General features: G+C 36.7%; 1 protein-coding gene across 1 annotated transcript; it reads left to right on the top strand.

Annotated features, from left to right (window-relative positions):
• Window positions 1-692: 692 nt before the first annotated feature.
• On the top strand, window positions 693-15,259 carry LOC113238625. The gene is made up of 3 exons (XM_026475452.1): window positions 693-960; window positions 12,180-12,325; window positions 14,479-15,259. Exons 1-3 carry the CDS (start codon window positions 768-770, stop codon window positions 14,914-14,916), a joined length of 777 nt encoding a protein of 258 aa, XP_026331237.1. The 5' UTR covers window positions 693-767; the 3' UTR covers window positions 14,917-15,259.
• Window positions 15,260-15,754: the final 495 nt, after the last annotated feature.

Genomic DNA, 15,754 nt, shown 5'->3' with positions numbered 1-15,754 from the left:
TTCATTTACTATTTATGTATATAGAATAATAATTAGTACGCAGCAGTACATAGTTATTGGACTAATAATTTCATAAATCAATTATTTACATAGACAACTAACTCTAACAATCTCAGTACACAGTACCAAAATACCGACCTTAAAAGTCAGTCATCCCCTAGTTTGCCACCCTTAATTATTGTATGCATAAATATTTTCTTCTTTAAATGGGACCAATACCCTCTTTCCAACCAAAGAATAATCGTTAAAATCGGTTCACAAAGGCCGGAGTTATCGCGTACTTAAAAAAATGCAGACGAATTGAAAACCTGTTCCTTTTTTTGAAGTCGGTTAAAAAGGGTTGTCTTGTTAATATATTTATGTTCAATAAATTACAATACATATTCGTAATCTTATAACAAAATGATGAATCAAAGAAACAGTGGGAAATGAATAAACAATACAATTGATAATATGAAATCGACAACCGCCGGTTTCGGCAAACCGGACACAGTCACCGGTTGCCCCAATCGTAATTTGTATGAAAATAGATTATATTCCCTTCTAGTTGGCAGTTGCTAGTATCCAACACAAGATACGCGTTGCGCAGCAAGGCAAGGCGAGTGACATCACCCCAGTCAGAAAAGGACAGGTGACAGTCGCGCAACTAACGAAAGAAAGGGACCGAGCGACTTTTTGTTGCCCCGCGTCCAGTCTACCGATAAACCACATTCAAACACCACGCGTCTAATTCTTAATTCAAATAATTAAAAATTGTACCAATAACAATGACTTTAGCACGCGAAGATATTAACAACGATGTTCTTATACGCGAAATGGAGATTCGTCCCGCGTTGTACGATAAACAATTGAAGGATTACAACGATTTGCCCCTCAAGAAATGTTTATGGGAACAAATCGCTGCCAAACTGTTCCCTATTACCTGGCCACAAATGACAGTTGACCAACGAGATAAAGCTGGTAAGTCAAAATGTTGTTTCTAAGATATTTAGAATGGAGATATTGTGTTGTTTTCCGAATTTGGTCGGATTGTTGCAGCGTGACTGCTTTGTCGTGCTAGAGTTGGTGGGAAGGAATTTTGTTCGTATCGATAAATTTACATCGATACAAAAACTTTATGTAATATACATTCGCTGCAGGCTGCAGTAATATTATCTTATATAATATTTTTATGTTTGAGAAATAATAATTAATGATGTGTTCTCTTTTTTAAGTGCCATTTAATTAATAATATTTATAATTCGCATATTTTACCTTAGGTACACCTGTTATTTGTTGAATTACAATTAGGCTATAATATCGTCAGTTGAACACAAGCGGGTTGAATATACTACTTGTTTAACTAAATACAGTATGTTTTTGAACTATAAATTATGACTTAAACATTCGCATAGCTATCTACGTTTAACTAGAGGAGTTAAAGGTTAATTTTTGTTTTTCTCTTGTATATTCAGTGTATTTTTTTCGTTTTTGACATCACATAATTCCTGTTAATATTACGATTTGAAAGTTATTACGTTTCAATTTGCTAAAACATGGAAAAGGACGAGGTGATATCGATATTGTTGTCATTCACAAATCTGAACATTCAACTCTAGCTCATTTAAAATGGCGTTGCCAGTGTTCGAGCACAGTCGGGCAACTTCGTTGATCATCGTTGGTTATCACAAGAGACGCGCGATCTCGAGCGAGCGACCAACGAGAATTGAGTCTAAAGACTTGTTTTCATTATTCTTACTTTGATATTGTTTAGGTCTTTCGACATTGTCATTTAAATAAATAATTATTACTGTTTGCTATGTCATTTGTAAAAGGATAAAGGGTGCAAACGAATTATAATTGCCTCATTATAATGACTTTGAACTAAGATAATTGCAATTAATCTGTTTTAGTTTTTAGAGAAATTTAAGAAACAAGTTGATTAATAAACAGTCGCTATTAATAACAAAACTATTTAGAAGAAAAATCCTCTAAATGTTATCTTTTTAAACCTTTCAACTATCACTGGACACTTCACAAATAGAATGAAAAAGAATGTGAACGAAGTACGGTATTAATTAATTTCTTTCATATATACACGACGATTGGGTTTGGACAGAACTATAAATTCATTTCTTTGGTACGGGATAGTAAAATTTTAAAATCGCTTAATCTTTTCGATATATTTTAAATTGATGCTTCCAATATTGTCCGAGTCTGATTAAATAGCACCTTGTATTTTTAAATTAGGGATCCTATGATGACCTCAGTGGCCCAACGACTTGCACTGCGGGCGATTGGTGTTCGTGGACCATGACCTTACTTAACACTAGATTTGTACCTTTGAATTAATTATTTATTATCCGAAAAGTAAGTATACTTTAACTTTCACGGAACTAGTCAGTAGTATGAAGCAATAAAATAGAATCACGTTAATTTAAATGTAAATGTCAAAGTTCCTGTTATCTGCTATTATTTGATAGAAGCCGTCGTTACCATAGACGAAAGATGGCATCTATAAATTATGGAAGTGAAACTATTTTCAAACAAACCAAAGTTTTAGGTCCCATGGTTACAGTTACGTCTTAAAATATTAATGCAAAACACCCTATTTTCACTATAGTTACAAAAGTTATTGCCATATTTTAATTTTCCAAAGAACATTCCAATTTATGTTTTAGAAATTATTTTCTTTTAACAATATTCCCTTTACACAGTCACCGCGCGTGATTAGGAGGGTACAGTAGGCTTAGCATGAGCATGAGAAAGTTAAATTTTCTCCCAAAAATGACGTCACTAAACTCCGTCCAACCATTTTTTTTTCTTCTTTCCATAAAGGAAAAGGCAAAGGTTTTACACCATACAGCCAAGTCTTGGTACATTATTCTTTTTTAGTACATGAAGTTGAATTATGTTTCTGTAAATATGGCCGCCACAAAGAGGATAGGCAATTTGAGGCGGCGTGCTTGGATTGACTCGGGATTCCTTAGAACGGACCGATACGGGTATTTTAGTTCGAGATTCGTATAATTTCGCGTTTTAATCTTCGATTAAGGCACAATAGCACTATCCTATTCCACTTTAAACTAGATTTCACAAAATAATTGAAAGTCAAAATAAAAACGACACTTTTCCCTCCAAAAGGTCCAGAGCGAATTCCGTAATTCTTGACATACAACCATAGACAAAAAATGCAATACTTCCTGAACTTTTTATTTTTTAATTTTAGTAAAGCGACGTGCTTTTTAGCTCATAAATTTATTGAGCCAACAAATTATGTAACGAAGATTATTCAACTTGATACATTTTGTTACCTGTCTAAATAATTATAAATAATTATAATAAATTCTTATAGTTTATTATAATGAATCGTCGGATTCTTCTCCATCTGAACGGGAATCGTCACTTGAATACTCCTTAACATTGATTATTAATTCTTGAGTACACAAATTGTCAAACGCATCACGATCCCAATTACACAATGTCTTATTTTTTTAAAACTTCGTCATTAATAAAATCGATTGTTATACAAAATCGTATCGGAAACGCATTGGGCCATCGCTAATTGATTAGAAATCGAGCTATCAAAAGTAAATAAATGGTTCGACGGAGTATACGAATTATCTCTAACCCGCCTCTACAGGCGCGAGCATAAGTGCTATGAAGTTTAAGTTGCCGCGCATGCAAATGTCAAATGAAGAGAATTTCTCTCTAACCATAGCAGGATAACCAGATTTTGTATACTTTTGACAGATCATCGTAACGAAATATCTCTATCACCCTTGAGGCAGAAGACAAGCGATGCTTTTAATTTAAATACTATATTATTACCTTCCTAATTCGTGATTTAAATTTTATAATAATTTTATGCCCTGAAAATACTTCGAGCCTATCGTAATTAATTATTAAGTTTTTGCAAGGAAAACTGGCACGAAAGAACCGAAGAACGGCCGCGAACTGCTTCATCTCCCTGAGGCCGAGTTCTTCAGTCATTTCGAGGTGTCCTGTGAATTAATAGATTATTTTGTGCCAGGAGCTAGATTCCCAAAACGGCCACAGGTAAATCTGTGAGGTTCAAAGTAAGTGAAGGAAAGGAAGACGCGTTTATTACCCAGAATTTCATCCTTAAATTTCGGTGATAAACTTCGTGAACATTTGAAAGAACAGACAAATAATAAAAACAAGTTGCTTTGTTTTTGTTTTTTGCTATTTCCTTTTTCGTCAAAATGCGATTTCGACTCAATAAAAATATCAATATGATTTGCGTAACAAAGATAGCTATGTTGCCTTAAGGCCACCCTAGGCCCGGGCCAAATTTTAGGGGCCGCCAATAATAACAAGAAAAACTCAAAGTACCTAAATATTTTAAAGGCTCACGCACATTATGACGGGCCGCACTGCACCGCATCGTAAAACAATAATCTTTCCAATATCACTTTCGTACATTTTATTTATAATTATAGATATGTCTACCAGTAGGTATATGAGTGCTGAGAAAGGGGCGGCTGGTACTGACTACATGGCCTGGGGCCTAGGCCGGCCAAGACTGCAAATCCGCCACTGTACTTTAGACCAAGATCATTAGTCCATGTACGCATCGAGCACAAGAAGGTGTCAATGGTTTTATTACTCTATTGTAATAGAAAGGATAAGAATGGTTACATACGGCGACGTTACATCTACAAATACATGTATACATATGTATATATGTATACATATATATAGATTTGGCTACTTTCGAGGGAGTGTTCGGCTAGTAATTGGATTTAGCTTCATCTATCCTTTGTATGTACTCGTATACGTGATTTTAACCAACATTTTTCATATCGAGTTCTTAGGTTTTCGCGATTGTTACACGTAGGAAAAGAAACTATTTTTCCGGATTTAAATCGCGTATATTTGTTTTTTCAAACAAACCGACGTTTCGGGCCCTTTACAGGTCCCATGGTCACGGTTGACTGAGGTGGTACAGTCTTCAACCAGTTATGTCTAATACTGATGCAAATCACCCTATATATTTTTTCACTATAGTTACAATAGTCATTAGTTAAATACCTTATTTTTAATTTTACAAAGAAAGCATTCCAATTTACGCTACATTAAGTTTTACAAATCGACACATCCGTAGAACAAAGGTCTATGTGCAAGGCTACTTATTCTCAGGACATAGTACATTTCGTTCGTTCTTCTTCGCTGTGAATGTCAGATCGACTATTGTTCAATTTTATAATTTCCGAAACGAAACAAGATATATAAATTCTCAAAACACCTTTACGTAGGCCTTAAGTTTGAATAATGAAATTATTCTGTAACGTACTTATTCTCTTTTCGCTATATAATCACATCGGACTCTGTTCTTCGGATGAGTCGAAATTATTTATTGAATGAATTTTTATTAAGTTCAATTTATTATTAATTAATAATAGAAATTAGAATAAACTAAAACATATTAATTAGTACTGCAGTCTTATGTCTGTTTGGGATTTTTCATTAGAGGAAATACTGGATCCCAAACTGGTGGTACGGAGAAACCATCTTCCCTGTTGAAATTAGGATGTTTTTTAATTTCAATGGCCTCTCGCAGCATCCTGGGTAGATAACGGACTTCTTCTGCAAGGACCTGGGGTTTGTCAAATTTTATTGAATGTGTAGGTTTATCCATGACATGCTCGCAGACTGCAGACTTGTTTACGCGACGGTGTTTGACATCAGCTATATGTTCTTTGACGCGGGTACAAATACTTCGCTTTGTTTGTCCAATATAAGAGAGACCGCACTCACAGTCAAGCTTGTAAACTCCTGCATCCTGTAAGGGGATTGAAGACTGTACCACCTCAGTCAACCGTGACCATGGGACCTGTAAAGGGCCCGAAACGTCGGTTTGTTTGAAAAAACAAATATACGCAACATTTTGTATTTTTTATGTGTACTGTTCATCCCTATCCAGACTTCAAATCAGATTGTTCTAAATTGCTATGTTGTTATATTAAATGATATAGGTACTTAGGTACCAATATGTTTATAGGTTTAAGTCGTAAATTGTTTGGTATTAATGGCTGTTTTGTTTCTGTGGAGCTGGTCCAGTTGCGTCACATAACTCTTATTTCAAATGTAGCGAGTTTCTTCAAAAGTGTGTGCTCTGAAGAAAAGCTTAAGCTGAGACTCTTCTGCACACGATCTCGATCGTAGAATCTATTACACACGATGTTATTTAAGGATAAACTTGTCTATTACTGTGCTCATTGTAGATAAATAAAGTTCTTTATTATTATTATTATTATTATTATTATTATAACACACGCATTCATAGCTTTACACTGGGGAAACATGGACACACACATAGACAACCACAAATTACACCCAAACTCACGAGAAAAATAAATGTAAGCCATACAAATATTGGCATTATGTTGTTTCGCCAATTGATCGGGATTTATTTGTGTTCACACGCGGCGACTTTTATCAGCGATTGCATCGATACAAACACGCGTTTGCATCGATGCAATCGTCTATAAAATCCCAAGTTTGCATTGATGCAATAGCGCGTTTGTATCGATACAGTTGCGCGCTTTCATCGCCTTTGCATCGTTTGCATCGCTGCTAAAAATTGCCGTGTGTGTGTCTAAGCCGTTCCAAGAGATAACACTCCTCAGTGCAAATGATATTTCTACAACTATACTTACTAAGTGTGACCAATGGTGGTTCGCGTTTGTCTTAAAAAATGCCTAATCACTAAACTACGAACAGTCCCAAATTGATGGAAAGGACAGACCGGCGTATTCCATAACAATGGAAATCTCGTTAGATCCCTTTGTTACCACATCTATAATTTAAGGCATTTATGAACCATGAGAGTATTCCAATTTACTCTCTGGAGGATTTACCCCGCAGTTGAAATGGCCCCCCATCTGACCTTGAACGTTTTAGGATGTCCATAACGTACCCGCTCTTACCTTGCCCATTTAAATCCGAACGAGGTTTATTATTACACTGAAGAACTGTTGTGTATTTTGATAGAGATATGTACTACAAAAGAAATAATCTACTTCCTTAGAAGCGATAAAAAACAAACGAATCCGGTCAATGTTGTTTGACTTTTCAATTGAAATTAAAAAGTAATAATATCTAAACGTTTCCGTAACAGCTTTTTGGAGCTATCGCTAGTGTAATGATCGATCATGGAGTATATAATCAGAAATAAAGAAGAAATAAGGGCCATACATACATAGACAGCGCCACCAACTGACCTGTGTATTTATTGTAATAAAGATAATATCTCTAACAATGGGGTGCTGTTGCATTCGGTGGTGTGGGGAAAAAAAATAGTAAAACATCTAATTAGAAAATAAACGGAATCAAATTTCATTAGTAATTAAATATTAAATATATAATTTTGCAATTTCCGTCCATTATAACATAGCTTTTAACTGGTCGATTTGAAGTGAAACAATTGACGACATTCATTGTTTTAGAATTCGGGCGGGCCAATCAGAGCGCAGTTGTCGCAGTAATGATATAGCACAATAGTTTTCAAACAAATTAAATGACATTTCGTCTCTATTTCTGATTATATACTCGATCTGATCCATATAACAATAAATGATCTATATTTTCTTTTAATTTAAATACTATATTATTACCTTCCTATTATATATACTCTCTATTATATATATCTTCCTAGTATACCTTCGTGATTTAAATTTAATAATAATTTTATGCCCTGAAAATACTTCGAGCCTATCGTAATTAATTATTTAGTTTTTACGAGGAAAAATCGGCACGAAAGAAACGAAGAACGACCGCCAACTGTTTCAGCTCTCCAAGTTCGTCAGTTATTTCGAGTTGTCCTGTGAATTAATAGATTATTTTGTGCCAGGAGCTAGATCCCCAAAACCCCACAGGTATACCTATCTGCGTTTAATACCCAGAATTTCATCCGTAAATTTCGGTGATAAACTTCGTGAACACTTGAAAGAACAACAGACAAATAATAAAAACAAGTTGCTTTGTTTTTGTTTTTTGCTACTTTTTCGTCAAAATGCGAATTCGACTCAATAAAAATATCAATATGATTTGCGTAACAAAGATAGCTATGTTGCCTTAAGGCCACCCTAGGCCCGGGCCTAGGGCGGCCAGTTTTTGGGGGCGGCCCATAATAACAAGAAATAACTCAACGTAGCTACACGACATAATTTCAAAGGACATAATCACTCATAGGATAGGTATAACTGATACATAAGTGGCATAACAATAAGAGTTATAATTTAACTATGTATAACGTCGAAGATAGTGCAATTAAGCGTAACTATCATTGGATTACAAGTTTCCATTTCGGCAATTTAGTGGCCAAACCCAATCCGCGTAATTGTCGTGATTTACGGGAATCTATTTTTTGTTAGTTCGTAGTCCAACATAAATTAATGCTTACTGTGTAAAAATGAAAATATCTGTAACCAGAAAACTGCTTTGGTGGCCTACCACGGTTATGTGTGTTGTGAAATTATTGTCTGGGGTAATTCTGTTCACATAAGTCAAGCTTTTATCCTACAGAAGAAGTGCGTAAAGGCGATGTGTGGTGCTGGTTTACGAGATAGCTACAAACTCTTACTAAAAAACTAGATCGAGATGTGTATTTTTGTCAAAAAACGTAGTTATTTATTTACTTCAAAAAATGTTCTTTTTTTAACCCGAAAACCCTATCTTTTGGCCAGACATATTTATATGCACACTACATAGGGCGCATTATAAGTTTCCGGAACTGGCCACTTACGTAAACAACACTTAAAAAGTTATTACAACATTTGAAAATGGTATTCTTTGGCTGTAGAATACAGTTTGTTTCATCTGACTTCACTTGTTTTTACATTGTGGCGTCATTTTAGAAATTGTTTGCCTACGTCACCATGGATTTAACTCGAAAATCGTTGAAAATTTTCGTAGTGTGATTTTCTACAACTTTAAGTGTAATTGAACAGCTCAGCGGAGCTTCGCTCGGTTTCAAACTGCTTTTGGCGATGAAGCACCATGCAAGGCGACTATTTATAGCTGACTTGCAGAATTCAAAGCGGTCGTGTGAATCTCAGTGACGAATTTCGTGATGGTCGCCCGTCCACTGCTGTGAACAACAAAAACATCGATGCTGTGCACCGTATGATCAAAACAGACAGGCATGTGACATACCGTAAGATTCGGCATCTTTAAGCACAGGCATGAGTCAAATATAATCAATACTACACGAACATTTGGGTGTGAAAAAGCTGTGCTTTCGTTGGATTCTACAGATTCAACGAAGGGGCGTCAAATTTGATGTGGGATATAGCAACAGGTGACGAAACATGGATTTATAGTTCCGATCCCAAAACAAAGCAGCAATCAAGCGTGTGGGACTTTCCAGATGAGCCGAAATCAACCAAAGTGGCGCGCGTGCAAAGTGCCTCTAAGCGGATGATTGCTTCTTTTTTTGATAAAACTGGACACGTGGCTACTGTTGCTTTGGAGAATCGTTGTACCGTGAATAATGATTGGTACACGACCATTTGTTTGCCGGAAATTATTGACAAACTCCGTAAAAATAACCTTAAACGCCGTATCCATTTTGCACCACGATAATGCCAGTTCTCACACGGCCAGACAGACATGAATTTTTGAAGGTGAACAACGTTGAACTTATGAGCCATCACGCGTACAGTCCCGACCTGGCACCTTGTGACTTTTATTTATTTCCAAAAATTAAGAACCCGTTACGCGGTCAACGATTTTCATCACCTGAATAGGCTATCGAAGAGTATGAAAAATATGTTTCAGAGATTGTCATGAAGGAGTGGCATTAATGTTTTCAAAACTGGTTCATTCGTATGAAAAAGCGTATTAATGCTAACGAAGAATATTTTGAGAAACAAGAAATTCATTTCTGATCATTTATAGTAGTTTTTTCTTTTTTATTCCGGAAACTTATAGTGCATTCAAGTACTACATGTTTCTAAAGGAATTGCTATTATATGCGTAAAATTATAAAATGTATTTACCTGACCATTGACTTACAAATAAATGGACGACGGGTCTAATACAAAAACCACGAAAAAAATGTCCCAAGTCAACCTATTTAAACGTAGTGACATGTAAAGGAATATGAAAAAGCTAAAACATTGAATTTAAATTGTAATGTCATCGCAGTACTGTCTAATTTTGCTTGTTTCGCTGTCAGTCGAACAAACGAAGACTAAAGCGTGAATGACGCTCTGTGTACGATTTTAACGCCCTATAAGTTCGGACACTTTTTAGCGCGGACCCGACGTCCATATAATTGTAAGTCAATGTACCTGACGATAAAAAAATGTTACCTACGTCTAGATTTAAGAAAATACTATTTGAATTGCTTGTGTTAAGTTGTTTTTATAATGTAAATGAGTTTTTGACATTTAAATTTGTGAGCCTGCGACCCTCTACATATTTATTATTCAGACATACGTTCCTCTTTATAATTTTTCTTTAATTACCTATGTTATTCAATTTAAAAAAAAATTATATAATGTAAGAATGGCACGAGTGTGGGCGAAGTTAGATACTGGAGTCTCCAACGGCGTTTAATCACGGAGGGAAATTAACATAAGCGGCGCAATCGCAGGCGTATCCGGAGCTGGCAAACCGTCACACGAGGTGGTAGCGGTAGACGGCGAGCGAATATAGCGAACGACAGAACTATAAGCTTTCATCCAAGTATCCCAGCAGGAATGGAAACACTTAAAATGCCACTTGTAGGCCCTATGATTCGATGCAAAACAATTCTCTTTCAACGCTTATATTAGGGGTTAAAGTATGAAATTGCCGTTTTATTGCAATAGGTTCTTTGAATTTTCATAGAATCTTCATGGTTTGAGGTTTTCGAATGAAACTTTTTTCAAATGGTTTCTGTGATTTTTTTTTTTTAAATTTGAAACATTTGAATATCGACTTTCAATTGTTTTTGTTATTCAATTTAGACAAGAAAGATGGATACTGCGAAAATTCGAGTGATTTTTGAATACGAGTTCCGACGCGGAACTAACGCGGCAGAAACAGCCCGCAATATCAATGCTGCGTTTGGAAAGGGGTCTACTAATGAACGCACCGTGCGATTTTGGTTTAAACGCTTTCGTGATGGAAATTTCGACTTAAAGAACGAGCCACGAGGAAGACCGCCCACACAGGTGAATAACGATGAATTAAGAGAGATAGTGGAAGCCGATCCTAGTCAAACTACCCAGGAATTAGCGGCATGGTTTAACGTTACCTTACCCACAATATTGACTCACTTGCGTCAAATCAATAAAATAAAAAAATACGAAAAATGGGTGCCTCATGATTTGACTGATCTGCAGAAAGAAACGCGTGTTGAAACTTGTGTTGCCTTGTTGAACCGGTACAGAAATGAAGGAATATTGGATCGAATTGTAACATGTGATGAAAAGTGGATTCTTTATGATAACCGGAAAAGAAAAATGCAATGGCTGACCCCAGGTCAAATGCCACAACAGTGTCCTAAAGCAAAACATACCAATAAAAAGGTAATGGTAACTATTTGGTGGTCTCAGCATGGTGTTATTCACTATAGTTTTCTCCGATCTGGTCAAGCAATAACGGCAGATGTCTATTGTGCCGAACTCCGAACCATGTTGACAAAACTAGCAGTAAAACAGCCCCGACTCATGAATCGATCTTCACCATTATTGCTCCACGACAACGCGAGACCTCACACAGCACGAGAAACCATTTTGACCCTTCAGGAACTGCAGTTAGAAACCATTCGTCATCCTCCGTATTCACCAGACCTTGCTCCAACGGACTACCATTTTTTTCGTGATTTGGACAATTATCTACGTGACAAGAAGTTTTCTTCCCAGGAGGCAGTACAAAATGCTTTCACACAGTTTGTGCAGTCTAGATCGTCGGAGTTCTATCGCAAAGGCATTAATAACCTTCCCATTAGATGGCAGCAATGTATAGATAATAATGGCAACTATTTTGATTAAATAAATTTGTTAAAAATTTAAAAAATAAACAATTTAGATTTTCAGTACAAATCGGCAATTTCATACTTTAACCCCTATTACATATATTAATTTAGTAAACACTTTGATAGCGTGTTCTATTTCGATTCTAGTCTCTTATCATCTTACTCTGTCACTGTTATATTTAATAAAGGTTTTTTTTTACTTTTCAAGTCCGTGACGCCCAGAAGCGTTGGAAGAATCTCCGAGCGTGCTTCACTCGAGAAATGCGCCTACAGAAGACCGGCCGTGACACTAATAGGCGCAAATACGTTTACTTCAACCGACTCAGTTTCTTGACGCCTTCCATTGAGTTACAGGTAAGTGTAAGGCGCTGCCAAACGTAGACGCTTTTAGTTACCGACACAACACACCTTAACAGGAAAGCCTTCCTACGTCCGGTAACGGCAATTGGATACAGTAGCTGGTTGCTACTTCTGGACATCCATACCTACGGGACTAGAGACGGGGAAAAGCGTTACATTTCTATCACCGTGACAATCGTTCCAGTTACAAAAAACATCGTGTATGTAACCAGATATAGAGACGAAATAAGGGTCATCCATCCCTGGCAACCCATCAGGCAAATGGGCCTTAAGTGACTTTTAAATATCAACTCTCGTTTGCATGACGTCAGAAATCAGGAAGTTGAAATAGTGCAGCGCCAACAACTGACCTGTGTGTACGCTTTTATTTCCATAAATATACTGTATTTATTGTAATAAAGATATTATCTCTAACTATGGTGGGCTGTTCCAATCGGTGGTGTGGGAAAAACAGCAAAACATCTTATTGCAAAACAAACGGAATCGCATTTCATCGGTAATTAAACATTAAAAATGTAATTTTTCAATTTTCGTTCATTATAGCAAAGCTCAAGTTACGTTGGTGGATTTGAAGTAAAACAAATGACGACACCCGTCAATCGTTTCGAATTCAGGCTGGCCGATCGGAGCGCAGTTATCACTGTAATGATTTGGCAGAATACTTTTCAAACAAATTGTATGACATTTCGTTTCTATTTCTGGTTATATACTCGATGCAAAAATATCACAACGACAAATCACCGTGACTTTGTCACGCCTGTCACTTACATCACGCTGAACGGTTTTGGCAAGCGGCTACTTTCTAATAGTCGTTCTAAATAGAATAATTGAAGTTATTAGTTATTACTTATTTTAAAGCATTGTTTAATTCCATTTGTAAAGTTGATCCGCAATAACTTTCACAGTTTTACAGGCATAAGACTATCGCATTGTTCGTTAATAAGACCATGCGGTAGCGTGAGTTACCCATCAGTAGTCAGAAATGACATTTTCCAGAAATAACGTTAGATCGAAATTTCATAACCTCGAAAGTAATTATGAGAAGAAAATGTTTTTTCTTTTAAACCTAACTTAACTTGGTTTTTTTGTCCGGTAGTCCGGGGGAATCTGCTTACAGATACCCTCGCCCCGCGGGGGTAGAGCCGGGTTTATGTGGGACTGCACTGAACCCTGAAGGGGAGCAGTCCGACCGTATAAATTGAGTGATTTTGGGGGCTTGTAGCATCTGAACCCGGGGTCGGCTGCAACGGAACCAAATGAGCCCAAATGCGAGTATCATGTGATCCCGAGACTGGTTGTTTGTCTATAATAATTAAAATTGAGTCGCATTCAATCCCGGGTGCAGTTGCACGTCAGAATGTCGTTCCTTTGTAAAAAGTCACGGTGATACTATTTGACGGCTGATCATTGTAATTTTCACGTCGTAACGTTATTTACCACCCACCTCTATACGGGACTACACTCGAAGTTCGTCAACGAAAAGACTGTTGTCATATATTCTTAGTTCGAGCCCAAATCGAAACTCAAATCTGTAGGTCATTCATATTGGGAAAACGGCTGTTACGGCCAACGGATATCGATCGTGCTTGAATTTCCAAATGTCAATAAAGAAACACTATTTTGCTTGTTGTCCTGGCTATACGTCAATGCAGACTTCGTCGCACTCAATGCTTACAGGCAAATCAACCGCATCAACAGCAATTTCTAGTTGCTTACACCCATCGAGTACACCATACTCGATGCTTACATCAAACAAATTTTTGATTGACAATCTATAAAAAACTACTGGGATCCCTGATAAAATTGAAACATTTTTTTTTATCGCAGCCCTGTTTTATTTTTTCTAATATTAGACAAGGTTATATACGTTGTCCTGATCCAAAAGTAAGTAACTAAAGTAATTGTGTTATGGAAATCCGAACAACAAATGTACCATAAACACCTAGACCCGAGACAATATAGTAAGTTAATATTTCCACATTGACCCGGCCCGGGATCCAACCCAGAGATGGCGACGCCATGAAAACCGGTGTGCGAGCCACTTGGCCACGGAGGTCGTCGTTATTGAATCTACGAATGCTAATTACAATTATATTGACTCTGTTGCATGTTCAATCATTGTACTTACATTGTCTATTGTTTTACAGGAAATATCAAAAACAGACGATCTAGATCAGGAAGAATATCGCGAAGAAGAAGATTATGAAGTCAAAGAAGATACAATAACAATACCAATAAATCTTCCTTCGAGCAATATTTCAAAAAAACGAAAAGTAGATCCCTTTATTGAATTTGTCGATAACGTAAGCAAACACGATGAAAACTATTTTGATCCCACGAACAATTATAAGTCGAATTGCATGCTGAATAATTGCAATTCGAAAATAGATTCCGACCCTGATACAAATTTCGCCCTGTCAATAGTGCCGATGTTAAGAGTGATACCGTTGCACAAAAAAGTCGATGCTCAAATATCTATATTGCAGATTTTGAAACAACACATGAGTCAGGGGAAGAGAAATTTGAATTGCAATGTGTCTATAAAGGAGGAGAATTTTTTGAGTGACAATGAAAGTGACATTTGATAATGTAAGCTCTAGACTTGTATAAAGACTAGGAAGACTTTCATAATTTTGTTGTTACTTAGAACTATTATAACGTCGCAATAATTCGCGACATTTCTGTCTCGGCGTCTTCTTAAGTTGGTGGAAGAGCTCAATCGCGTCACACGCGCCGTGTAGTCAATTTAATTTGTAAAATCATTTTGTATTGTATTAACATGTCACCCTTCAATGTTTTATTTTTAAAATAAATGCATTATCTGGGCTCTGTCACTCGCTCGAGGTTACGCGATGAGTGCTTAGCGCCGAGTATATCGCCGACAGTGCAAACGCTTGTCTGAACAAGTCTTTCATTTACATTACAATCCTTGTACAACACCAGCATTTGGTTCCGCAAGACTGCACACGGCGGGCAACGTTATTTTCATCACCTTGAGCGCGTGCTTAGGTTCCCTTTTCTACGACGTATTTTGGGATTTACACTCTCTTTTTCTCTGGTCTGGTGGGGTTCTCTTTGCAGAACTCGGACAGGGACTAACTCCTTTCCTGTTTCCATCACAAAGCAACAGTGCTGCATTTTTCTTTACTCATGTGGCAGTATTACGGATTGAAGCTTTCTTTACTCATGTGGCTGTATTACGGGTTGAAGACTAAGGAGAAGAGACATTGGAATCACAGTAACTGCAGACTTAATCTTATTGCACATTCAACAATAAAGTGATGGAATTCCATAAGTACATTTTTGGGAAACTGCCAAGTAACTTTTAGTCAAAAATAGTCAGCTATGTCCACGGAAGAAAAAAAAACAATGGAAGTGCCTCGATTTCTATCTGAACCGCTGTCGCCAAAACACACATTCGTT

This window comes from Hyposmocoma kahamanoa, unplaced genomic scaffold (genome assembly GCF_003589595.1).
Source record: "Hyposmocoma kahamanoa isolate Upper Pololo Valley unplaced genomic scaffold, ASM358959v1 97, whole genome shotgun sequence".
Taxonomy (NCBI): domain Eukaryota; kingdom Metazoa; phylum Arthropoda; class Insecta; order Lepidoptera; family Cosmopterigidae; genus Hyposmocoma; species Hyposmocoma kahamanoa.
This window is presented reverse-complemented; position numbering and strand designations above follow the sequence as displayed.